This window comes from Pristiophorus japonicus, chromosome 7, assembly GCF_044704955.1.
Source record: "Pristiophorus japonicus isolate sPriJap1 chromosome 7, sPriJap1.hap1, whole genome shotgun sequence".
Classification (NCBI taxonomy): Eukaryota; Metazoa; Chordata; class Chondrichthyes; family Pristiophoridae; genus Pristiophorus; species Pristiophorus japonicus.
In genome coordinates this window covers 90,384,085-90,411,654 of record NC_091983.1, presented here as the reverse complement: position 1 = coordinate 90,411,654, position 27,570 = coordinate 90,384,085, and the positions used below count along the sequence as shown (strand labels likewise).

The window sequence follows — 27,570 nt, the reverse complement described above, 5'->3', positions numbered from 1 at the left end:
TACTAATTTCGCAAGCAGTTCCATTAAACAAAATCCAAATTCTACGTTAGCGTTATAATATGGTTATTAGCAATAATGTGAAAAACATGGGTTGGGCCTTTATTGGGCAAATTAAAGACTAAGTTAAATTCCTAAACTTACAGACAATAGACAGCTCAGCCTGGGAAGGCCAAGATCATGCTATGGGCCCCTATGTGAAATGTTATGCATCCTCTAATCTAACTAATTAAAAGCACTATCTCCGTTCTAATGCAAGTTTTCCTGGGAAAATGTAACTTGCACAGTCCCAGTAAGACACAACTTATACATTAACCCCTTACTTTTCTCGAGCAGTAACATACAATCATTTAAACACCGTGTTATTTGCAATACAGTTTCATGCGCATAACCATATACCTTTTCAGGTCTCCTGAATTTCTAATACTGGTTTTGGATTTGGTAAAAGGTGGCAACCATCTTGACGGAGCATTCCTCCACAACCTGAGCCTTGTTTAAGCCTGGGAGGACCATCCAGTTGCATCAACGTCTTTTTATCCAAAGCCTTTGTTCACATTTATTTTAAAATCTCTTCGTTCCTCATAACAGGACCTGTTATTTTGAAACCTATTTAAAATTCTCTTGAATAAATCTTATTTTATTTCCAGCTGTGTATAGTATTCACAAACCAATGTGAAAGGTCAGAATTGAAAAGAGTTAAAAAGAATATCAGATAAATTAAGAAAGATCTTGATGCATAGAGAAGCCTCCAGATTTTTTTGAAAATTTGTCCTTGGGATGTGGGTAATTCTGGCAAGGCTGCATTTATTGCATATTCCTAGTTATAATGGTTGTTACAATGATAGTTATAATGGCTTGCAAGGCCACTTCAGAGTGAGGTAAGTGTTAGCTGTAACTTAGGTTGGAGATTGGCACAAACCGTACGGAAATTCAGAGCCTAAATAATCAACTTGTATGTATTATTCTGCAATTTAATAACAAAATACTTAGAATTCTTCATGCCATGTTTTCTGTGGGCAGAGTGGCCATGTTTGTCTCAGTAAAAATGTGACCCTGGTTAAACCAGTCGCCTGATGTCCAACATGGGTTTAGAGTGAATATGGCACTGATTTTGAGGGTCTGACACCTTTGTAAAAGTGCTGCAACATATAAATATTTGAAATAAGATACCAACTGTGCAACTGTAAAATCAAAAGTAAGGGGTTGAGAGTAAATTAATTAATTTAGAAAATGCTGAGTCTTATTTTATCATTATTGTGGTTTTTTATAATTCAAATGGAAAAGAAATGACTGGTTGAATACTTCCTACCTTCCTGACGTGTACAATATTGTAATGGTTATGTTACTGGACAAGTAATCAAGAGGCCTGGACGAATAATCTAGAGATATGAGTTCAAATTCCACCATAGCAGTTTGCAAATTTGAATTCAGTTAATTAAATAAATCTGGAATAATAAAAGCTAGTATCAGTAATGGTGACTATCGGATTGTTGTAAAAATCCATCTGGTTCACTAACATCCTTCAGGTAAGAAAATCTGCCGTCCTTACCTGGTCTGGCCTCTGCAACTCCACATCGGCAGTAATAAGGTTGACTCTTAACTGCCCTCCGAAATGGCCTTGCAAGCCACTCAGTTGTAACAAACCGCTACAAAAAGATATTAAAAAATTAAAACTGGACGGACCACCGGCATCGACTTAAGCATTGGATTTGGACACGACAACGGCAGACCCAGCTCAATCGACTTTGCATAGTCCTCATCACGAACATCTGGAGACTTGTGCCAAAATTGGGAGAGCTGTCCCACAGACTAGTCAAGCAGCAGCCTGACATAGTCATACTCACAGAATCATACCTATCTGCCAACGTCCCAGACTCCTCCACCACCATCCCAAGGGTATGTCCTTTCCCACCGGCAGGACAGACCCACTGATGATGGTGGTACAGGGGGTACACATTCTGTGCCTTTGCTACCAAGCAGGCGGTTTCCTTGCCCATGTTTGACCTGATGCCGTGAGACTTCATGGGATCCGGAGTCAATGTTGAGGACTCCAGGGCCATTCCTTCCCGATTGATTTTGTTTCCTTCCTCCTAATTATCTGACATTGAATCAACAGCACTCGTGACATGAGTGGAATCTTCACGTCCTGCATTTCAGTGTATCCACTTACTGAGTAGGATGGTCTAAAGATCCTGTAAAAGTCATGGGACATATCTGTTGGAATTATTTTTCATTAAATAGCTCATTGATTCCATTGCATGTCAAAGATAGACTGCAGTACAGTTGAGGATGATTTCATATTGAATAGTCTAAAACAGTTACGTATTCGTAAATAAATCATTCTAGGGATTGTGAGGCAATGTGGGTCGATGTTTTTTGCTTTGACAGTTCATCTTCCTTCTCATCTACAGTCCATCTTGTTGATATATGGAACATGATTGAAGCTTTTCGGGACAATGGCCTCAACACGTTGGACCATAGCACAGAAATTAATGTATCTCGATTAGAGACCATCATTTCATCTATCTACTACCAGCTGAATAAACGCCTTCCAACCACCCATCAAATCAGCGTGGACCAGTCCATCAGCCTGCTCCTCAACTTTGTCATAGCAGCATACGACAGGTCAGTACTCAGCCAGCCATGCACATAAAGGCAGCTCTCAGATAGATAGGGTAAGGGCACTACACACTACATTGTTGTGATCTGTATTTTTTTTTCAAAAAGGTCACTTTAATCATTCATATGAGGATTCTAAGGTGCTCTTGTTTGCCAAATCATCAAGTAGATGTCAATTATGTGGAATGTCCTGCTGCAGTTCCATTGTAAATACCAGCTGTCTAGGGTTAGGGAATCTATTTTCTGGGCTTGACTTCAGATTTCCCAGCATGTAGCACACAACCCAGGGTTTGCAGCTCGAGTTGGTCTCAGGCTGGCCTGAAATCTCACCCCACACCGCTTGTATTGGAAACTACCCTTGGAGCTACTCATGGGAATGTTCTCCTTAATTGACGTCACTGGAACGACTGAGCAGGGAAGGAGAACCTGTTCATGCATCATAGAATCATAAAGCACAGAAGGAGGCCTTTCGGCCCATTATGCCTGTGCTGGCTATTTTGTGCAGCTATCCAATGAGTCCCACTCCCCTGCTCTCTCCCCATAGCCCTGCACATTTTCCTTCTTCAAGTAGTTATCCAATTCTCTTTTGAAAGTTACTGTTGAATCTGCTTTTAGGAAGTGCGATCTAGATCATCATAACTCGCTGTGTAAAAATGTTTTGCCTCTGGTTCTTTTGCCAATTACTTTAAATCTGTGCCCTCTGGTTATTGACCCTTCTGCCACTGGAAACAGTTTCTCCTTATTTACTCTGTCAAAACCCTTCATGATTTTGAACACCTCTATCAAATCTCGCCTTAATCTTCTCTGCTGTAAGGAGAACATAGAATCATGGAATTATAGAAATTTACAGCCATTTCGGCCCATCGTATCCGATCTGGTCCCAATTTCTCTAGAGTTTCTACGGGGTCAAGTTTCGGCCTGAGTTGCTCCTATTTTTTTGGAGCAACTAGTTTAGAATAGAGCATCTTAGAAATTTCAATTCTCGGCATTTAGTTTGCTCCAGTGCTCGTGAGTTAGAACAGTTTAATTTTAGAACAGATTTTTATTTTCAAAAGGGGGCGTGTCCGGCCTGTTTTGCAAGTTTAGGCAGCGAAAACTTACTCCAAACTAACTTAGAATGGAGTAAGTGTAGACTTTTGTACGCTCAGAAAAACCTTGCCTACACTTAGAAATCAAGCGTAAGCAACGAGAGATGCCGGAGGGTGGGGGGGGGGGGGGTGGGGGGGGGAAGAGAGGTGAAGAGAAGTTTACAAACATGAAACACATCATTTTTACAAATAAAGAGCCATCATCAATAATAAATGATAAATAAATCAATAAATCAACCAATAAATCAATCAAAAAAAATTTAAAAATTAAAAAAAAATAACAGTAATTAAAAAATTACGTTTCTACTCACCGACTGCAACACCGGGAGCCCTCCAACAGCGTGCTGAGATGGGGCCCCCCCAGTGTGTCTCTCTCTGTCTCTGTCAGTGTCGCTCTCTGTCTGTCAGTATCGCTCTCTGTCTGTCAGCGAGAGAGGGGGGAGGGAGAGGAGGGGCGGGAGGAGAGGAGGGGGGGAGAGAGGAGAGGGAGGGAGGGGGAGAAGAGAGAGAGGGGGGGAGAAGAGAGAGAGGGAGGGGAGGAGAGGCAGGGAGGGAGGGGGGAGAAGAGAGAAGAGAGGCGGGAGGAGGAGAGAAGAGAGGAAGGAGGGGGAGGAGAGGGGGGGAGAGGCAGGGAGGGAGGGAGGGGGGAGAAGAGAGGAGAGGTAGGGGGTGAGGCAAGGAGGGAGGTGGGGAGGCTGAACGGGCTCAGCCGACGAGAGGAAGCCGGGCCGAAGACTTTGGGTGGGGCCTACCCCAGCAAGATGCCGGGCGGGCGGGCTCCGCCGGGGACATGGAGGGAGGGGGAATGGCTGAATGGGCGGGGGACTAGACCGGATGTGGGGTGGGGGGGTGGGGGGATGGGGAGAACCAGAGCGGGAGCTGAACGGGGGGTGAGGGAGGAGGAGCCGGAGCTGAACCGGGTGGGGGGGGTGGGGGAGTGGCAGGCAGCAGACCTGGGCGGGGGGGGGGGAGCCAGGGCAGGAGCTGAAGGTGAAGAGGAGGGAGGCCCGAGTCCGATCTTCGCCGTTCAGTGAGCAGTGAGCCCATTCGGCCAAGGCTAGGGACGATGTGCTTCGGGCCCCTCCCACGCAGCACTGTTTTCAGTGCCGGGACCTGGCTCCGCCCCCCCACAGCATGTGCTGCGCTGCGCCAAGGGCCTGGAACATTCCAGCAGCGGGGAGAATACCGAGCTAAGTTTTAGGCGCGGTTTTGAGCGCGGAAATCGGGCGTGGCTCGTGGGGCTGCGCCGTTCGAGGCGAGGCCCGAAACTTGACCCCTACGTAACTGAAGCCTTACATCCTGATACTATTCTAATAAATTTCCTCTGCCCCTCTCTGGCCTTGACATCCTTCCTCAAGTGTAATGCACAGAATTGGCTACAAGACTTCAGCTGGGGCTGAACCAGTGTTTTACAAAGGTTTAGCATAATTTTCTAGCTTTTGTACTCTCTTTTTCTAGCAATAAAGCAAGGATATGCCTTTTTAACAGCCTTCTCAGCTTGTCCTGCCACCTTCAAAACCTTCTGTACATACACCCCCAGGTCTCTCTGTTCCTGCACCCCCTTTAAAATTGTGCCATTTAGTTTATATTGCCTTTACTCATTCTTGCTACCAAAATGAATCACTTTACACTTCTCCTCTACATTAAAATTCATCTGTCATGTGTCTGCCCATTTCATCAGTCTGTCTACACCCTCCTGAAGTCTGTCACTCTCATCCCCACTGTTGACCACAAGTCTCCCTATCAGTGATAACGTTGACACTTAAAAATTAAAAGTTGAAAAACTTTCTTCATTGAAAAGGGTGTTTTGAACAAAAATTGCTTAACCCTCCCCCGACCGTTTGTAAGATGTTTTTTGCCCATGAGAATAAAGGAACAGCCACACACAGTGACAGTTTTCTTCCTTTTTCCATTAACTTCTCCCCATCTTATTTCGCTGTGTGTATCTCAAACAGCTGCTTATGTTCAGATCTGCTTGTATTTTGAAAGCTGCACAGCAGATTTGGCATGAAAGACCATGAAATAGAAAAATATTTTCCCCTTCTCTTTTCTCGCCATCACTCCGAAAAGCACTGACTCATAGTGGGGTGTGGTTACAATAGTGCTGGTTGCCCACTGGTATTTCATGCTTGTTTGAAAAACTATGATGAAGGGCCAAGAACGGCAGTGCAAGACACTAGTAATGTTGAAAAGAGTAGGAGAAGATGATTGGGAGGCAGTGATTAGTGATTATGAGTTGGGTTTAAACAAAGCTAAAAATTGTAGAAGAAAGAAAAGTGAGGAAGCTTTGGACTTCCAGAAATTTGAGGGTCTTAATTTGAGTCTTGATTTCAACAGTGGGATTGGAGCGGGGAGGGACAATGTGTAGAGTGGTGTATTTGGAATGGTATCAATAAAGTAGTGAAAGACAATAAATATTGCAATGGAGAGAGAGTATGGAGGCTAGAAGTGAAAGCGAGGTCAACTGCCATGTAACCAGGACTTTCTTGCATCCTGTCCATGAGCGTCTATTGAATTTTAGACAGATTTGGGCTTTATAGAGACTAAGGGGGGAATTTAAACCCCCAGGAGGGGTGGGGATTAGGGATTAAAATTTTTAAAAATCGAACGCCTGCCTTAAATGTAAGTGCTACGGGCTGGGTTTCCCAGGGCTCTGGAAACCAGACAGAACGGCTGGATCCAGAAGGTAAGTGCCTTTGCAGCACTGCTTGTGGGCCAGGAGGAGCTGGAGTGCTCTCCCGGCCCCTCAAGCAAACCTGCTTCCCTCCCCGCAATCACACCCACCCCTCGCGCGATCAGCCAAACCTCCCGACCTACGATCTCAGCCCTGGTCTTTCCGATTCTACCCCTTCCCTCCCCTACTGGGCTTTTCATTCACTTCCCCGCCCCTCTCTCCCCCTCCAGGCCCCTGATATTCACTCTGACCTTTTCGATCTCTCCCTCCCATCTCTCTCTCACTCCTCTGTTCCTCTGGCTGACTGCCGGCCAGGAAATTGAGAAAAATAATGTAAATGTGGTCGTGCCGCTAAATTCGGCGGGATCTCCGCGTTACCAGTATTTTCGGTTTTTCCCCTCCCCGCCTCCCTGTAAATAAAGGGACATGAGAGTTCTTGCAGGAATAAGAAAATGTTCAGTATGAAAGAGGAACATTGGAGGAATGTGGGAGTTTCAGTTGAGGTCAGAGGCGATAGTCCGATATTCAATGAATATTCATCCTTCAGTGTGCGCTGTGTTACTCCACTGTACAAATCCCCTGGGTGGACAGACACACCAACATTAGCGTCCTCGACCAGGCCAACGTCCCCAGCATTGAAGCACAGACCACACTTGATCAGCTCCGCTGGGCAGGCCACATTGTTCGCATGCCAGACACGAGACTCCAAAAGCAAGCGCTCTATTCAGGAACTCCTTCATGGCAAACGAGCCAAAGGTGGGCAGAGGAAACGTTACGACACCCTGAAAGCCTCCTTGAAAAAGTGCAACATCCCCACTGACACCTGGGAGTCCCTGGCCAAAGACCACCCTAAGTGGAGGAAGTGCATCCGGGAGGGCGCCGAGCACCTCGAGTCTCATCGCCGAGCGCATGCAGAAATCAAGCGCAGACAGCAGAAAGAGCGTGCGGCAAACCAGTCTCACCCATCCTTTCCCTCAATGACTATCTGCCTCACCTGTGACTCTCGTATTGGACTGTTCAGCCACCTGAGGACTCATTTTTAAGAGTGGAAGCAAGTCTTCCTCGATTCCAAGGGACTGCTTATGATGATGATGATGGTGTGGGGCATCATTGTTGATCCTGGAATAAAAATAATTTCCAGCATCCGCAGTACTTTGATTCTGTTATAGTTGATCCTGCCTGGTCTTGTCGTAATCCAAAATTACAATTTCCAAAACTGAAAATTAAAAAAAAAAATGTATTCTATAATGTTGTGTTAATTTTCTTTAAATAAAAAAGGGAAATTAATTCCGAAAATTAAATTGCAGTCGAAAAAAAAGCAACAGAACTCTTGGGCAAATAGAAATCTTCCAGGTATGTGTGTTCAGTGTCCATGTTGCACCAATTACTGTTGTGTCACACTGGAACTAACTCCGTTTTCTTTTGCAGTGAGGGCCATGGGAAGTTGACCGTATTCTCAGTCAAAGCTATGTTGGCAACAATGTGTGGAGGAAAAATCCTGGACAAACTACGGTGTAAGTAAAAACTAAACTTGCATGTAAGTTTATTGAGAATTGTATTGCCATTTCCTCTCCACTTCCTCTCCCTGGCTGGTGTATGGTTCCATATGGGCCAGCTGCCTCTTTGTCCAAGTCGACTTTCATGTGTGAGCCTAGACGGTGAGTATTTGATTGTGGGGGACCCAAAGCAGTCCAGTCCAACCCTGCCCTCAGCCAATGTCAATGCAGCACATTTAAAGCAGGAGTTATTGGGACTAAAATTTGATAACTCTCCATTTGGGGGCGGGAGGCGAGGTGGGACTTCCGCCCCCAAATGGAAGTCCAGTCCCGGCCGCAAAATTGGGGTTACCGCCCCCGAGAGGAAGTGGAGCGCAATGTCGGGTGTTCCACTTCCTATCGGGGGCGGTAAGCACGCAAATTCTTCAGCGCTACGTGGGGGGCCGCGTAGCACTGGCGTGAGCAAGAGGTCTTTCCCTTCTGTTAAACGGGAGGGCAAGCTGTGAGTTCTGCAGTGGGCCGAGGGGGCCACCACTACATCACCGGAGAGAGAGGTGCCATGGCCACAGCCCGGCACAGAGTCGGAGTGCTGGGCTGCACCATCGCGGCACAGACCCCGCAGACTCGTCCATGACAGTAAGTCGGCAATTAAAAAAAAATGATGGCACTCACTTCCCCTTTACTTTTCATCCCGGGAGCGGAGAGCGGCCCGGTTCTCGACCCACGAGGCTGGCGCAAACGTCGCCTGAAGCAGTCTCATGGGGCGCCAACCAATTTCCGCTCCTGGGCGAAAACGGGTCGCTGCACACGGCGATGACATCATCATCGCCGGTCCTACCGGCGGAAGCAGGGCACTGCCAGCTTGTGCTTCCGTTAACTCCTGCGCAATTGTGTGGGAGGCAGCCGCCTCTCACCGGGTGAGAAATCGTTTGCGTCCCGTTAGCTCACCCGGAGGGCAAAGGCAATGCAAATTTCTCCCCCCTTGTCTAGTGATGAGGAGTGCGATTTCTGGATGGGTTTTCCTACCCTAATTGTGGGGCGCTGAGGTGCGAGGTGCAGAGACCTTTTTGGTCTATTTGGCTCAGCTACTTACTGGCCAAACCTGCTAAGCTGCTGGGGAAGCCCAGAAATTGAATTGTTTATGGAGACACACATTTACATGTTATACTAACACTAAGCTCAGTATTTCAGCACATGAAGTGCACTAGACCTTAAAATGCACACAATGTTACTCATTTTCAGTACAATGCAGAACATAGGGCTCAATTTTCCCCAAAGCATTTTTTTGGCGTACTTGAAGAGTTACACCCAATTTTTGTATGCCAAAAAATATATTGTAAGTTTCCCCATTGGATTTCTTCATTTTGGCGTGGCGTAACCTGACCTTTAGTTTTGGGGCTGGAGCCTTGATCTGCGCCAAAAAGATTGGGCTGCCATAGTAACCAGGGGCACAATGTGAGCTGAGGCTGCAAAGTGAAGCATACAGCCAGCTCCCAACACATTAAAAAAATTGAAAAACACATAGCAGCAACTTACCTCCAACCCCACCCGAAGGGCTTGCCAGTCAGGTCCCATTCTCTGACCCTGGACTCACTCACACTCTCTCTCCCTCTTTCTCCCTCTCGTGAGTGAACTGGGGACTGAGGCCTTCAGGCGGGGTTGGAGGTACGTTGCTGCTATGTATTTTTAAACTCTTTTAGTGTGTCCGGGCATCTGCTGCGCCGATTTCCTTAACTCTCCGCAGGGTTTCTCTGGAGAGGCCACATACGCTGGCCTAAGCAGAACTGGAGTATCTCTCAGCTGGCCAAACTTCCCTAAATGGGCAGAATTGGCGTAGGTGGCTGGCTAAGTCCCCTTTGGCGGAAAAAAAACTGACCTAAAAAAATCATAACTGAGTTACGCTGATGCAAATTGATTGGGGAAACTGGTTTTTCAACTTAGGCCAAAAAGAGCAGCCTGCTCCAAAAAAATGGTGCAAATCACTGGGGAAAATTGAGCCCATAGAGCATGTGAAGCTATATTTTCTGTGTTTATGATTCTTGGGAAAAGAGCATATACTGGATTATTCAGAAATATGATGGGGTAATCAGGAAATTATTCTAGTTTAAAATGACCTCTCGGCTTTCCATTGGCGGTTTAACTGTGGTACAATGCTTTGTTTGTGTACAATCTGTACCTATTATATTTAACTAAAATAAAGTTCCCTTGTTATGGGGAAAAAAACTATTAAAAATCTTGTTTATATATAGATTACAAATCCCCTAATCTGCTTCAAAGTCTTTAGAGACTATTTTTGCGGTTTGTATTTATCTTGTAAGGCAGTTCTGTATGCATATATTTTTTTAAAAACCTTGGATCTATGTTAAGATTCCTAGCCACAAAAGGCCTGCAAACATCCTGCAATTAGGAGCAGAGTGAGGGGAAGTACTGATTTAATTTGGTTTGCCTTGTAATCAGTCTAATTTGCTACATTGTCACGAAGTATATTTGGCCTAATGGTTCCATTACATGAGCCATAATTTGTACTTGAGCTTGATATCATAGAATCATCAAAATTTACAGCACAGAAGGAGGCCATTCGGCCCACCATGTCTGTTCCGGCCAACAAAGAGCTGTCCACCCTAATCCCACTTTCCAGCTCTCGGTCCATAGCCTTGTAGGTTATGGCACTTGAAGTGCATATCCAAGTACTTTTAAAATTTGGTGAGGGTTTCTGCCCCTACCACCCTTTCAGGCAGTGAATTCCAGATCCCCACAACCCACTGGGTGAAAACATTTCCCCTCAAGTCCACTCTAAATCTCCTACCAATAACTTTAAATCTATGCCCCCTGGTTAATGACCCGTCTGCTAAGGGAAATAGGTCCTTCCTATCCTCTCTATCGAGGCCCCTCATAATTTTAGACACCTCAATAAGGTCTCCCTTCAGCCTCCTCAGTCCCAAAGAAAGCAACCCTACCCTATCCAATCTTTCCACGTAGCTAAAATTACAGTACAGACAACATCCTCGTAAATCTCCTCTGTACCCTCTCCAGTGCGATCACGTTTCCTGTAATGTGGTGACCAGAACTGTACGCAGTACTCTAGTTGTGGCCTAACTAGGGTTTTATACAGTTCAAGCATAACCTCCCTACTCTTATATTCTATGCCTCGGCTAATAAAGGCAAGTATTCCGTATGCCTTCTTAACCACCTTATCTACCTAGCCTGCTACCTTCAGGGATCTGTGGACAATGCATGTCTTGTGCAATCGTCATCACCATCTTAAACTACTCCCAATACTACCAGCAGTGATGGGCCTGTACCCAGCAGTACTTGACCTATATGTTACACAGCTCAACTCCGTGACACGACCAAAGTTACTAAGGAAAACATCTGTAATTGTACTGCTGGCTATATTTTCATTTTAAATGGACATCATTTAATAATTTCACACACCCAACATTGTGTTTCATTTTCTCCTCTCCTTTTAAGGTTCCCCAGCATCGTGGTCCATTTCCCATTAGGAGGACTGGCCTATATATGATTTCAGATCGCTGGTGATTATTTTCCTCAGGCACCTTTATTTTCACATTGCCTGGAAGGTGCTCAAATGGAAACTTGTGACCCTTGTGTACCACTGTCTCCTCGTAACAGTGGTACATGTTGGCTCGTGCTGCCACTCCTAATCAAGGTTCATTGAAAGCTGGAGACCTGTGATGTTGCATAGCTAAAAGGAAAAGAATGTGGCTTTGCGTGTCTAATTTAAAGGGAAGCCCATTGTTGGATAGAGAGACATGCACACATATAGGTTTTGTCTTATTTTATTCATTCATGGGATATGGGCATCGCTGGCAAGGCCAGCATTTATTGCCCATCTCTAATTGCCTTTTGAACTGCTGCAGTCTGTGTGGTTAAGGTTTTATTACATTAAATGTGCTATATAAATACAAGTTGTTGTTCAATAATGATACAGGTCATCATCAACGGCGGTCCCTCGAACAAGGAAAAGGAAAAGAATGTTCACAGATGTTTCAATGAGGATCCGATGTTCCAGTCCTGAACTCCAATTGACGGGGTGAAAGATGCCTGTGCATGGATTATTTTAACGTGTGGTGACCGTTGCACATCAGCCACCACACGGGCTTGACAGAGCTAGGCCTTTATCCAGTGGCAAGGGTTAACCAGGACGACTGGAGACCTGCTCTGCTGCACGGACCTAGTGCACACACATATCGCAGTGTGGGCTGGTCCGTGCTGCTCCTGGGCCCTCGGCTCTTCTGGGCCATGTACCCCTCACTTGCCACACCCCCTCCACGATCTCTTGACGCTCCTCCGCCACAAAACACTTGCCGCACCTCCACCACGATCTCTCACTGCTCCTCCACCACAAAATACTCACCGCACCTACACCACGATCACCCACCGAACCGCAGCCACGATCCCTTATCGCTCCTCCGCCTCGATCACTCGCTGCACCTCCGCAACGACCTCCCGCTCCTCTGCTGTACCAGGGCCCCGCCGATGCGTCTGCCCACGCTCCAAACAGCGACCTGGGTCCTGATGACGTCACCTCGTCGTCCACCTCGAAGCCATCGCACACTTGGAGCAGCTCATGCTGGATGTTGTAGTGACATGTGGCTCCTGCTCTTTTTGTAGCCCTGACCTGTGGAGGTGTTCTCACACAGGTCGGGGTAGCCCACGATGTTCCAGGGCCCACCGCTCCAGCTCTTTTATATCCCCCCCTCACTGTATCACTCTGATATACCCCACACCCCTCACTACAACACTCTGATATAGCCCAACCATTCACTGTAACACTCTGATATACCCCACACCCCTCATTGTATCACTCTGATATACCCCACACCCCTCACTGTGACACTGATATACCAGTGTGTATTATATCAGAGTGCTACAGTAAGGGGTGTGGGGTATATCAGTGTGTTACAGTGACAGGTGTGGGGTATATCTGAGTGTTGCAGTGAGGGGTGCGAAGTATATCTAAGTGTTACAGTGCGGAGTGTGGGGTATATCTGAGTGTTGCAGTGAGGGGTGCGAAGTATATCTAAGTGTTACAGTGCAGAGTGTGGGGTATAATCTGAGATTTACGGTGGTACAGATACGTTGATCTTGTCATACCTGGTGAAACAGAAGATTGAGGCACTTGCTATCACTAAATGGTTTGGAATAAGAACAATTCTGCCACCTGATCCTCCCAAATGATCAAGGTTTGGCCGAAATTTTCCAAGTATGCACTGGCAGTGAAGAACCTTACCTGTTGCCAGCACATAATTGGTAAATCACAGGTGGAGATGATTGTAATTCTCAGATATGCATTGCTGATGAACAAGCGAGGTTCTCTGCAGTTAACATGCACTTAGAAATGGAATCCTTTTATGTTGTCATGGAAGCATTTTCACATCACAAGTTTTGATGCCCTTTGACTGATCTGATTAAATCTTGAGCCCACTGCACCAAATGTAGCCAAGTGATTCACTTTGTGAATCATCATAGGCAGTCCCTCAGAATCGAGGAAGACTTGCTTCCACTCCCAAAGTGAGTTCTTTGATGGCTGAACAGTCCGGTACGAGAGCCACAGACCCTGTTACAAGTGGGGCAGACATTCGTCGAGGGAAGGGGTGGGTCGGGCTGGTTTGCTGCACGCTCCTTCCGCTGCCTGCGCTTGACCTCTTCACGCTCTTTGCGTTGAGACTTGAAGAGCTCAACGCTCTCCCGGATGCACTTTCTCCATCTCAGGCGGACTTCGGCCGGGGTCTCCCAGATGTCAGTGGTGATGTCGCACTTTAACAGGGAGGCTTTGAGGGTGTTCTTATAATGTTTCTGCTGCCCACCTTTGGCTCTTTTACCATGAAGGAGCTCTGCATAAAGCATTTGCTTAGGGAGCCTCGTGTCTGGCATGCGAACTATGTGGCCTGCCCAGCGAAGCTGATCGAGTGTGGTCAGTGCTTCAATACTGGGGATGTTAGTCTGGACGAGGACACTGATGTTGGTACGCCTGTCCTCCCAGGGGATTTGCAGGATCTTGCGGAGACATCGTTGGTGATATATCTCCAGCGACTTGAGGTGCTTTCTATACATTGTCCATGCCTCAGACCCATACAGGAGGGCGGGTATTACTACAGCCCTGTAGACCATGAGTTTGGTGGTAGATTTGAGGGTCTGGTCTTCAAACACTCTTTTTCTCAAACAGCCGAAGGCTGCACTGGCGCACTGGAGGCGATGTTGAATCTCCGCTTCAATGTCTGCCTTTGTTGATAAGAGGCTCCTGAGATATGGGAAATGGTCCAAGTTGTCGAGGGCCGCGCCGTGAATCTTGATGATTGGAGGGCAGTGCTGTGCGGTGGGGACAGGCTGGTGGAGGACCTTTGTCTTATGGATGTTAAGCTTAAGGCCCATGCTTTCAAGTGAATACATTGACTGTAACCTGGAGATCAGCCTCAGAATGTGCGCAGACGCAGGCGTCTTCCGCATAGTGCAGCTCAGCGACAGAAGTTGGGGTGATCTTGGACCTGGCCTGGAGGCGGCGTAGGTTAAACAGCTTCCTACTGGTTCTGTAGTTTAGTTCCACTCCAGTGGGGAGCTTGTTGATTGTGAGGTGGAGCATGGCGGCGAGGAAGATTGAGAAGAGGGTTAGAGCGATGACGCAGCCCTGTTTGACCCCGGCCCGGACGTGAATTGGGTCTGTAATGAATCCGTTGGTAAGGATCACGGCCTGCATGTCATCGTGAAGCAGGCGAAGGATGTTGACAAACTTTTGGGGGCATCCGAAACGGAGGAGGAAGCTCCATAGACCCTCACGGTTGACAGTGTGAAAGGCCTTTGTAAGATCGAAAAAGGCCATGTATTAGGGCTGGCACTGCTTCCTGCATTTTTCCTGCAGCTGTCGCGCTGCAACGATCATGTCTGTTATGCCCCGTAGAGGACGAAATCTGCATTGTGATTCCGGGAGGAGCTCCTCGGCCACAGGGAGAAGACGATTGAGAAGAACTCTAGCGACAACTTTCCCAGTGGCTGATAACAGGGAGATTCCCCTGTAGTTGCCGCAGTTGGACTTGTCCCCTTTTAAAAAAAATCACTGCATCTCTAAGATCTCCCGGCATGCTTTCCTCCCTCTAGATGAGAGAGATGAGGTCATGTATCCGCGCCAACAGCACCGCTCCGCCATACTTTAGTGCCTCAGCAGGGATTCCATCTGCACGCGTAGCCTTGTTATTATTGAGCTGTTTTATGGCTTTGCCTACCTCGTGCAACATGTTGGAGTTTCACTGAGTTGGTGGCGGGTCGCATGCTGCGGGATGGAGTCGAGAACGCTCGAGTCAAAGGCAGAGTCTCGATTGAGGAGATCTTTAAAGTGCTCCTTCCATCGGGCCCTGACAGCCTCGGTGTCCTTGATGAGTGTTTCCCCGTTCTTGGCCAGGAATGGGGTGGGACCTTGGGAGTTTGAACTGTAGGTGGCCTTGACTGCAGTGAAGAATCCTCACATGTCGTGGCTATCTGCCAGTTGTTGTATCTCCTGTGCTTTCTCCATCCATCACCTGTTCTTTAGGTCCAGGGTTTTTTGTTGGACCTGAGCCTTGAGCCGTCTGTAATGTTGTTTTGCAGCTCCCGAGCTGGGTTGTTGCTTGAGGCTCAGGAATGCTTTGCGCTTGCGATCTATTAGTTCTTCGATCTCCTGATCATTTTCATCAAACCAGTCCTGATGTTTTCTGGTTGAGTGACCAAGTGTCTCTTCACAGGCACTGGTTATAGAGGCCTGGAGGGCAGATCAAGCGCTGTGGGCATTCAGCATCTCAGGGTCATCAAGGCACGCCAGATTGGCTGTGAGGTGCTGGCTGTAAAGGGCTCTCTTAGCTGGGTCTTTAAGTGCCCCGGCATTAACTTTTTTGCGGAACTGCTTCTGCTGTTCCCTCTGCTTTGGGGCAATGTTAATGTTGATGATGGATCGGATTAGGCAGTGGTCCGTCCAGCAGTCGTCAGCTCCTGTCATGGCACGGGTAATGCGCACATCCTTTTGATCCCTGGCTTGGACGATGACATAGTTGAGCAGGTACCAGTGTTTGGAGCGAGGGTGTTGCCACGATGCCTTGTATTTGTCCCTCTGGCGGAACAGGGTGTTGGTGATGAGGAGTTCATGTTGTAGACATTTTGTCAGGAGTAGGGTACCACTGGAGTTGGCTTTCCCTACCCCCTCTCTGCCAATCACCTCCCCAGAGGGCTGTGTCTTTGCCGACCCTGGCATTAAAGTCACCCAGAAGGATCAATTTGTCGCCCATGGGGACGCAGGACAAGGGTGTCTCGAGGTTGGAATAAAAACCCTCTTTAGCCTCATCCGTTGCATCGAGTGTAGGGGCGTACGTACTGATGACTGTGGCGCATTGGTTCTGGGATAGGGTAAGACGAAGAGTCATGAGGCGTTCATTAACCACGCAGGGGGAGTCTTTGAGGCGTTCGACCAGCTCGTTCTTGAAGGCAAAGCCGACTCCATGAAGGCGGCGTCCTGCCTCTGGTTTCCCTTTCCAGAAGAAGGTGTAACGTCCACCATGTTCTTTCAACTGGCCTTCCCCTGCCCGCCGGGTCTCGCTTAGGGCGGCGATGTCAATGTCAAAGCGTCTGAGTTCCCTGGCAACTATGGCAGTGCGGCGTTCCGGCCTGTTGCTGTTGGTATTGTCCATGAGGATCCTGACGTTCCAGGTCCCGAACTTCATACTGACGAAGTGGAAGATGCCGGTGCGTGAGTGCTTTTAACGTGGGGTGGCTGCTGCACACTGACAACCACACGGGCTTAGTTGAGCAAGGTCTTGGTCCAGTGGCAAGGGGGTCCAAGACCTTGCTGAGTAGCGCCATTGATGGTAGATGGCCCGAGGCTTGGTTGGGGGGCAGGCTTTAGGAAGGTCACTTCCAAAGTTATTTTAAAAGTTAAAAGTTGATGAAAAATTCCCAATTTGTTTAAGAAGTTGCTGCGAATTGTTAAAAAGTTTAAGATGTAGATCAATAAAAGGTTATAAAAGTTTCCCCAATTGTTTAAAAGTTAAGATTGATTAAAAGTTTTTTTTAAAAAAGGTAGAATTAAAAGTCGAATAAAAGTTTAAAAAGTCAAAAGTTTTAGTTTTCCCTACGAATGGAAACATCCTCCCTGGATCCAACATGTCGACCCCTCTCATTATACGTTTCAATAAGATCACCTCTCATTCTTCTGAACTCCAATGAGTCGAGGCCCAACCTACTCAGCCTATCTTCATAAGTCAACCCCCTCATCTCCGGAATCAACCTAGTGAACCTTCTCTGAACAGTTTCCAATGCAAATATATCCTTTCTTAAATACGGAGATCAAAACTGAACTCAGTATTCCAGGTGTGGCCTCACCAATACCCTGTACAGTTGTAGCAGGACTCCTCTGCTTTTATACTCTATCCCCCCTTGCAATAAAGTCCAACATTCTATTTGCCTTCCTGATTACTTGCTGTACCTGCATACTAACTTTTTGAGTTTCATGCACAAGGACCTCCAGATCCCTCTGAACTGCAGCATTTGGCAATTTTTCTCCATTCAAATTATAATTTGCTTTTTTATTTTTTCTGCCAAAGTGGATAACTTCACATTTTCCTACATTACACTCCATCTGCCAAATGTTTGCCCACTCACTTAGCCTGTCTATATCCCTTTGCAGATTTTTTGTGTCCTCCTCACAATTCGCATCTCTGTATCATCAGCAAACTTGGCTACATTACACTCGGTCCCTTCATCCAAGTCATTAATATAGATTGTAAATAGTTGGGATCGCAGTACTGATCACTGCGGCACCCCACTAGTTACTGTTTGCCAACCGGAAAATAACCCGTTTATCCCGACTCTCTGTTTTCTGTTCGTTAGCCAATCCTCAATCCATGCTAATATATTACCCCCAATCCCGTGAACTTTTATCTTGTGCAGTAACCTTTTATGTGGCACCTTATTGAATACACCACATCCACTGGTTCCCCCTTATCTACCCTGCTCATTACATCCTCAAAGAACTCCAGCAAATTTGTCAAACATGATTTCCCTTTCATAAAACCATGCTCACTCTGCTTGATTGAATTATGCTTTTCCAAATGTCCTGCTACTGCTTCCTTAATAATGTCTCCAGCATTTTCCCAATGACAGATGTTAGACTAACTGGTCTATAGTTTCCTGCTTTCTGTCTGCCTCCTTTTTTTAAATAGGGGCATTACATTTGAAGTTTTCCAATCCGCTGGGACCTCCCCAGAATCCAGTGAATTTTGGTAGATTACAACCAATGCATCCACTATCTTTGCAGCCACTTCTTTTAGGACCCGAGGATGCAAGCCATTCGGTCCAGAGGACTTGTCCATCTTTAGTCCCATTATTTTACCGAGTACTACTTCTTTAATGATAGTGATTGTATTAAATTTCTCCCTCCCTATAGCCCCTTGATTATCCCCTATTGGAATATTTTTAGTGTCTTCTACCGTGAAGACAGATAGAAAATATTTGTTCAACGTCTCTGCCATTTCCCTGTTCCCCATTATTAATTCCCCAGTCTCATCCTCTAGGGGACCAACATTTACTTTAGCCACTCTTTTCCTTTTTATGCACCTGTAAAAACTCTTACTACCTGTTTTTATATTTCATGCTAGTTTACTTTCATAATCTATCTTCCCTCTCTTTGAACAGATCCTCACGACTCCAGGTATTGTGAAGTGAATCCATACATAATAAATACTCTCCCATTGCTGCAGTTGTTGATTTGTCTTTTTTTAGAAACTTGTTTTACTTGCATTATCTGCACACTGATTATCCCCCTCCTAATTACCCACCAGATGTTTCACACGACAGAGTCTTGCATGAGACATTGTCTCATTGTGAATCCGACCAACATCAATCTCCTTCTGTCTAACATAAATCAACCACATAGCCCAAATAAGATTAAATTACATTTATTTGTATTCTTATTTCATTCACGTACCATATGTGTCGGATAAAAATGTGAAAATTCTCAATGATCTAGCAATTCCATTATGCATCAACATCCTGCCGCCCCCTCCATGACAACACCCCCTCTCCATTGTGGTGGATGATGGCAATGCCGCTGCTTATGTGATTTTACCTGCTTTGCTATTCTGAAATGCGATGTATTGGCTCTGTCCAGCTGACCATTACCTCAATTATCTGCCGTAATGGTGGGGATCCCTCTTCCCCCCCCCCAACCGCCCCAGTGGCCAGTGGATAAAGGCGAATAACTGAAGTTGCACTGTGCAGTATTCACGTTACTTTTATCCAGTACTTAAAGTTTATTTTGTTAGTCCAGGCACTTTTATTGTTTATAGTCATTCTTATTTCATGATTTCAGATCTGAAGGAATTGGACTTTTTATGAAAAGTTTTCTGCGCTCAGTTCTGTCACTTGCTGATCTCGCAAAGATCTTTGATCTTCCACTGTAGTTTGATGCGCATTGCTATCTTGACCCAGTCACAATACCTGCTGAACTGATCCAGCCACGCCACCGGCTGATATTTTGACACACCTCGACACTTGCTGGTCTCCCTACATGGCTCAATACCCATCACTCTCTTGACCTGGCCCCAAAATCAACTGCTGTCTCGATGCAGCCTTGACTCTTGCTGCTCTCTCTACTGTTGTCATGTGCAGCCATGATGCCCGCTGGTCTCCTGACCTGGGTCTGATGCTCAGTGCTCTCCTCCTGTATCTCTGACTCTCCCATATTCTCCCAAGTTCTGGGAAGATTTTCTCATAATCGTGAACACGGATAGTGTGAGCATGGACAGTTGAGGTTCCAATGTCATTTTCAACATTTTTGTGTGTGATCACCACTTGGTTCACATTGCTTTGCTCTCACCTAGTTAGATATAAATAAAATGGTCAGAACTGATGGTAGTGATAACAGTAAAAATGTAGATGCAGCATAAAAGGATTTGGACCTCTTTTTGAACAACCAAGGGGCTGAGAATCTGAAGGATGGGATGTCAGTGATTGCAGGGTCAGGGGCAATACCTAATGAACGGAAGTGCCACTCTGAGTACTTCTCTGGAACTTGCCTGTTCCATGTCTATAGAAACTTTTATGTCTGTAATGTACTTATGAATGACTCCACGAGGCGATGTAGTGAACTTGGTCCTTTATTCATAACTCCAGAGTGAGGCACAAGCATGGTGGGCAGCCTTTTATACTGGGTTTTACACACCTATGCAGGTGACCCTCAGGTCTCCCACCGCAGTGCCCTCTGGTGGACAGCCTCTGCCACAGGGGCAGGAAACCCTGGTCTCCACCAGTTGCACCCTCTAGTGGTACCAGCATAGTATATACACAGTGTAAACCTTATTGATAGTACATCAGATAACAAGTCTCCATCTTATGCAACTATACAGTGACTACACAGAGAGTATAACTATAGTCCGCATATATAACATCACTCTTCCCCAAGTCCTTTGTGCCGATTATCTTTGCACTATGTGCTCTGGTTTAGCTCTCCCCAGACTTAAGTGCCAATAGCCCTTGCACCTTGGCTGTGCTTTGGCTTGGCTCTCTCCCTGTTAACCCCCGAAGTCCTTTTGCCACAACGTTGGGTAGTGGTTACCAGTTTGGATGGTTCGATGATGCAGTGGAGGTTTCAGTGGGTTCTGGGTGTGATCCATGTGTGTATCCATGGCTACATATATCCCCCCCTGCCTCCCCACAGTGAGATCATGCAGCAGGCCCATTACATTAACATACAGGATCAGACACAGTGCAAGTACAAAGAAAGGAAGTTACAGTTTGTATCGTGACACCTTGGTTCAGTGACTTTACATTTGTTACGTTTTGCGGTTGTGCGCCAGGATTGGGTAGATTGTATTCATGGTTCAGTCATGGTAAGTACTGAGGTAGCAGTACAGCTATGTGAAGACGCAGGTTCCAGAGCAACCGGACGGGGTCCTAATCGTCTGATAGCGGCGCTGCGCCCCCTGCTAGCGGGGTGGGCTTGGTTCGCTCACCTAGACCAGGACTCAGGGCCTTTGTCGTTGCCTAGTGGTGAGCAGAGCCACAGATGTGTGTGGCTTCCCTGTCCTCCTTTGAGGGCTGCAGAATCTTCTGCCTGCTCTCTAACGGTGTTGGGAACCTGGCTGTTCAAGGTCCCGTTTGGGGAACAAGTTGGTTCTGACATTTTGCTCCCGGACATGGCCGAGTTAGCGACGGGGGCTGGGGACTGTTCTGTCTCCACCCGGCTGGTGGGCAATGGCGGCCGACTGCGCGTATTGCCGACGTTTTCGTTTCCAGGTCCGTGGCAAATAGTGCCATCAGGTGCCTGCAGTGTGGGATAGACCTGGGGCAGGGTATCAGGATCAGTGCCTTCACCCTCCTTGAAGAGAACCCTGCTGGCTTTACCCCAATCAAATCCTTTGTTAGACACCACGTGTTGATCCCTCAGCGTTGCACCTTATGATATGACCGCGGTCATCTTTTTTTTTCAGCCATGCTGCAACTCGCTGCAGCAGGGACGCTATCTTGCCTCTGTCCTCGAGATCGACTGCCTTGATCCTTCTCTCCCGCGGTTCTGCCACAAAAGCTGGAAGAGTGCCTGTGAATTCGATCTTCCTCCCCAGGAATCCTGCCACTGGAGCCGGGATGGTACTTTTAGGTCGTTCTGGTTAGATCATTGCCACGCAGTCGTGATGGAGGGACTGTGCCTCAGGTGCTGCCCTGGTCTGTTCTCTGGTGCCTGGCCCAAGCAAAGGTGAGGTTTTGCTCTGCCTCTTAGCACGGGAGATAACAATTGCTGAAGTGAAGAGGTCTTCCCATTTCCACTGGATTTTCCCCAACCACCTTCTTCCGAGTAGCATTGGACCATCACATGCAACAATCCACAGAGGTAACTTGTGCACTACTCCATTATGGATTACACTTATATCCGCACTACCAAGGACTCGGATCAGCTCCTTGGTGTAGGTGCGCAACTTTTCCTGTACAGGAACCAGCTCGGGTCGTTTTTCGTTCCATAGCCTCTCAAAGGCATCTTGGCTCATCACTGACTGGCTCGCTCCCATGTCCACTTCCATGAAGACTGGATCGCCATTTATCTCGACTTCCATCTTCACTGGAGGACAATCGGTGGTGCAGGTATACACTCCATAAACTTCTTCTTGGGGCTGAGCTGCCTCTCTGGCCAAATCATCATACTGGATTCAGAGTCATCTACCGACTCCTCTGCTAGGCGGTGAGTCGTCTTTCTTTTACACATACACTGGAGGTGGCTCTTCGTGTTACAGGCTTTGCATACGTACTCAGCAAACCGACACTGGTGAGCCCTATGGTTTCCTCCGCAACACCAGCATGGTACTACTCGTCGGACTCTGAGTTCTAGAACCCTGAGGTCTGTGCTCTCTCCCCTGGGCAGAGCCACGTTCTACAGTCTTGCCTGTGAAAGGCACCATTCTGTGTACCGTACTTGCCGGGTTTGAGTCCACAGGATGAATAATTTGCTTGGTGCTGCAGGTCGAGGTCATGACGCCTGACTGATGCTGATGGCCTTCTGCAGGTTGACTGTGGTGTCAGTAGATAATAGCTTGTGAAGGAGGCCCTCGAGGCCAATTCCCATAACGAAGGTGTCTCGCAATGCTTCGTTGAGGTGCGTGCCAAAATTACATGGTGCAGCAAGTCTCCTGAGGTCGGCAGCATATTTTGCAATCTCCTGGCCCTCAGGTCTGCGGTGAGTGTAGAATCTGTGCTTAGCCGTGAGGATGCTCTGTTTTGGTTTCAGTTGGTCACGAATTAGTTCAGTCAGCTCATTGTATGTCTTCTCCTTGGCCTTCGTGGGTGCCAGCAAGTCCCTGACGAGGCGGTAGACCTCGGGCCAACAACTGGTCAGCAGTATAGCCTTGCGCTTCTCCGCCAATATGTCCGTCTCCCCTGCCAAATGGTTTGCCACAAAATATTGCTCGAGCCTTTCCATGAAGGCATCCCAATCATCACACTCTGCGGTCTTTGAGTGTGCTAAAGGTAGCCATAATCGCGTGAAAGTCCTTTTTCTCGTCGCCAGTTGTTATATCTGTAATGTACTTATGAATGACTCCACGAGGTGATGTGTTGTACTCAAACTGTAGTGACCTTGGTCCTTTATTCGTAACTCCAGTGAGGCATAAGCATAATAGGAAGCCTTTTATGCTGGGCCCTGCACAGCTATGCAGGTGACCCACAGGTCTCCCACCGCAGTGCCCTCTGGTGGACAGCCTCTGCCACAGGGGCAGGAAACCAGTTGCACCCACTAGTGGTGCCAGCATAGCATATACACAGTGTAAACCTTATTGATAGTACATCAGGTAACAAGTCTTCATCTTATGCAACTATACAGTGACTACACAGAGAGTATAACTATAGTCCGCATATATAACTGAAACTATGGATTTGGCCTACCTTTTGAGGGGGGTGGGGGATTTTTCCACATCCAGCTCCAGCAATGTTCACCTTGGCTGATGCGCATACCTTTTTTTTTAAAAACTCTTTTGGGATCCTGTCACTCGTGTGTCTGACCGCCATGGAACACTGGATCCTTGAGAAAGCTCAAAAGCAGGAGCTCCAGACTTTCACTTTCCTCATGTTGGTTGAATCATAGAATGATTGCAGCATGGAAGAAGGCCATTTGGCCCGTTGAGCCCGTACCGATTCTCTGCAAGAGCGCTTTAGCTAGTCCCACTCCCCTGCCCTTTCCCCGAAGCCCTGCAATTTTTTTTCTTTCAGGTGCTTATCCAAATCCCTTTTGAAAGCTGTGATTGAGCCTGCCTCCACCACCCTTTCGGGCAGTGCACTCCAGCTCCTAACCACTCGCTGTGTAAAAAAGTTTTTTCTTATGTCGCCTTTGATTCTTTTGCCAATCACCTTAAATCTGTGCCTTCTGGTTCTCGACCCTTCTACCAATGGGAACAGTTTCTCACTCTATCTATTCTGCCCAGATTCCTCATGATGTTAAATACCTCCATCAAATCTCCTCTCAATCTTCTCTGCTCTAAGGAAAAGAATCTCAGCTTCTCCAGTCTATCCACAAACCTGATATCCCTCATCCCTGAAATCATCATAAATCTTTTCTGCACCATCTCCAAGGCCTTCACACCCTTCCTGAAGTGTGGTGCACAGAATTGAACACCGTACTCCAGTTGAGGCCGAACCAGTGTTTGATATCGGTTCATCATCATTTCTTTGCTTTTGTACTCTATATCTCTATTCATAAAGCCCAGGATCACGTAAGCTTTTTTTAAAAACTGCTTTCTCAACCTGCCCTGCCACCTTCAGCAATTTGTGCACATATCCTCCTTTAGGATTGTACCCTTTAATTTATATTTCCTCTCCACATTCTACCAAAATATATCACTTCATACTTTTCTGCGTTAAATTTCATCTGCCACGTGTCCGTCCATTCTATCAGCCTGTCTATGTCCTCTTGAAGTCTATCACTCTCCTCCTCACTGTTCACTATACTTCCAAGTTTTGTGTCATCTGCACATTTTGAGATTGTGCCCTGTACACCCATGTCCAAGTCATTAGGGAGCACCACTGTGTACCTTACTCCATTACTCCAACGGTTCAACACTACTCTCTGTTTCCTGCCATTTAGCCAATTTCTTATCCATGTTGCCACTGTCCCTTTTATTCCATGGGCATCAACTTTGCTGGCAAGCCTATTATGGAAATCCATGCACACTACGTCAACTGCATTGCCGGTTTTGCAAACTCCCCGAAATAGTGGAGAATTGGTATAGCCCGGTCTCTGCCATTTTCCGAGGTGTTCCGCCAGTCTCCTGTGGGAATTATGGCATAGATTAGCAGAGCACCTGACAAATTGTGGGGCCCTACTATTAACGTACAATAATAAATTCATCATTACAAAAGGTGGGTGGGAAACCAAGTTGTGAGGAAGACACGAAGAATCTCCAAAAGAATATAGACAGGCTAACTGAGTGGGCAAACATTTGGAAGATGGAGTATAATGTGGGAGAGTGTGAGGTTATCCACTTTGGCAGGAAAAATAAAAAAACAAATTATTATTTAAATGGAGAGAGATTACAAAATGCTGCAGTACAGAGGGACCTGGGGATCCTTGTGCATGAAACACAAAAAATTAGTATGCAGGTACAGCAATTAATCAGGAAGGCAAATGGAATGTTGGCCTTTATTGCAAGGGGGATAGAGTATAAAAGCAGAGAAGTCCTGCTACAACTGTACAGGGTATTGGGGCGACCACACCAATGGCGGACAGATAAAGAGCATCCGGCCCAACCAGTCCGCCCCACACAACTGCGATATCCCATGTATTGCAACATTCAACACTCCACCCCACCTGGAGCCATGCAATTCCCTGGGAGAGGCAAAAAAACCCAGATAAAAACCCAGGCCAATTGGGGAAAAAATCTGGGAAAATTCCTCTCCGACCCATCCAGGTGATCGAAACTCGTCCAGGAGACCACTCTGACTGTATTAGATTCCCTGAAGTACTTACCATCGTATCTGCGCCAACCAACAAGAGATTATCCAGTCTAATCCCACTTACCAGCTCTAGGTCCGTAACCCTGCAGGTTACGGCACTTCAAATGCCCATCCACGCACCTTTTAAATGTGGTGAGGGTTTCTGCCTCCTTTCCAGGCAGTGAGTTCCAGACCCCCAAAACCCTCTGCGTGAAGAAGCTTCCCCTCAAATCTGCTCTAAACCTTCCACCAACCACCTTAAAACCTATGCCCTCCTCGTAATTGATCCCTCTACCAAGGGAAATAGGCCCTTGCTATCCACTATATCCAGGCCCCTCAAAATTTTATACAGCTCAATGAGGTCTCCCTTCATTTGGGTTTGTTCCAAGGAGAACAAACACAGCCTATCCAATCTGTCCTCATAGCTAAGATTCCCCATTCTAGGCAGCATCCTATTAACTCTCCTCTGCGCCTTCTCGAGTGCAATCACGTCCTTCCTATAATACGGCGACCAGAACTGCATGCAGTATTCCAGCTGTGGCCTAACCAGTGTATTCTACAATTTAAGCATAACCTCGCTGTTCTTGTATTCTATGCCTCGGCCAATAAAGGCAAGCATTCTGTATGCCTTCTTATTCATCTTATCCACCTGGCCTGCTACTTTCAGGGATCTGTGGACAAGCACTCCAAAATCCCTTTGTTCATCTACATTTCTAAGTGGCCTAACATTTAATGAGTATACCCTTTCCCTACTAACCCTCTCCAAGTGCATTACCTCACACTTCTCTGAATTAAATTCCATTTGCCACTGTTCTGACCAGTAGATTGATATCCTCCTGCAGTCCATGACTTTCGTCTTCATTATCAACCACACAGCCAATTTTAGTGTCATCTGTAAACTTTTAAATCATACTCCCTATATTCAAATCTAGATCATTGATATATACCACAAAAAGCAAGGGACCCAGTACTGAGCCCTGTGGAACCCCACTGGAAACATTCTTCCAGTCACAAAAACATCCATCAACCATTACCCTTTGCTTCCTACTTCTAAGCCAATTTTGGATCCAACTTGCCACTTTGCCCTGGATCCCATGTGCTTTTATCTTAGTGACCAGTAGGCCATATGGGACCTTATCAAAAGTTTTGCTAAAGTCCATATATACAATATCGTACGCACTACCCTCATCGACCCTCCTGATTACCTCCTCCAAAAATTCAATCAGGTAGGGTTATGTATATTTTATATACCTTGTACAGCCACCAGAGGGCTCATCCCCTGGAGTTCCAAGGGATCCCACAATCCCTTGGGAGCACAGGTACTTAAGGAGGCCTCACAGGCTGGAGAGGCCCTCTGGAGACCTGCAATAAAAGACTACGGTCACACTTTACTTTGAGCTCACAGTATCCAGTCAGACTCTTTATTCACATACAACTGGCGACGAGATACAGATGATAAAGCCAACGATGCAGAGAACAGTGGCCACCTTGGAGAAATTCTCGGAGGGAGATGATTGGGAAACCTTCGTGGAGTGACTCGACCAATACTTCGTGGCCAATGAGCTGGAAGGGGAAGCGAATGCTGCCAAACGAAAGGCGATTCTCCTCACATCTGCGGGGCACCAACATATGGCCTCATGAAAAATCTGCTTAATCCAGCGAAACCCACAGAGAAATCGTACGATGATTTGTGCACACTGGTCCAGGAGCATCTGAACCTGAAGGAAAGTGTCCTGATGGTGAGGTATCGGTTCTACACCTACAAAAGGTCTGAAGGCCAGGAAGTGGCGAGTTATGTCGCTGAGCTAAGACGCCTTGCAGGACATTGCAAATTTGGAGCACATGCTCAGAGACTTTTTCGTATTTGGCATTGGCTATGAAGTGATACTTGGCAAACTTTTGACTGTGGAGGCCCCAACCTTGAGTAAGGCCATAGTGATAGCCCAGGCATTTATTGCCACCAGTGACTAAGCAAATCTTTCAGCACATGAGTGCTGCTACAAGTACTGTGAACAAAGTGGTGATGTTTTCAAATCGCAACGTACAGGGCAAGCCCCACTTGCCTGCAGCTTCACGTCCACAGACGTCTCAGAGGCCACCATCAAGGGTGATGAATGCAAGGCCATTAACACCTTGTTTACGCTGCAGGGGTGATCATCGTTTCCATTCATGCCGCTTCAAAGGGTATGGTTACAAGGGCTGTGGAACAATGGGACATTTCCAACATATGTGCAGGCGAGCTGCA

At 46.8% G+C, this 27,570-nt stretch overlaps 1 protein-coding gene across 1 annotated transcript in view; it reads left to right on the top strand.

Annotated features, from left to right (window-relative positions):
- Nucleotides 1–27,570, top strand: part of LOC139267193 (dystrobrevin beta-like) — an 843,282-nt gene that overhangs the window by 293,588 nt on the left and 522,124 nt on the right. Inside the window, exons 5-6 of the mRNA XM_070885122.1 lie at nt 2,409–2,622; nt 7,807–7,892. Of these exons, the coding sequence (XP_070741223.1) occupies nt 2,409–2,622; nt 7,807–7,892 (300 nt within the window). The remainder of the gene's footprint in view (nt 1–2,408; nt 2,623–7,806; nt 7,893–27,570) is intronic.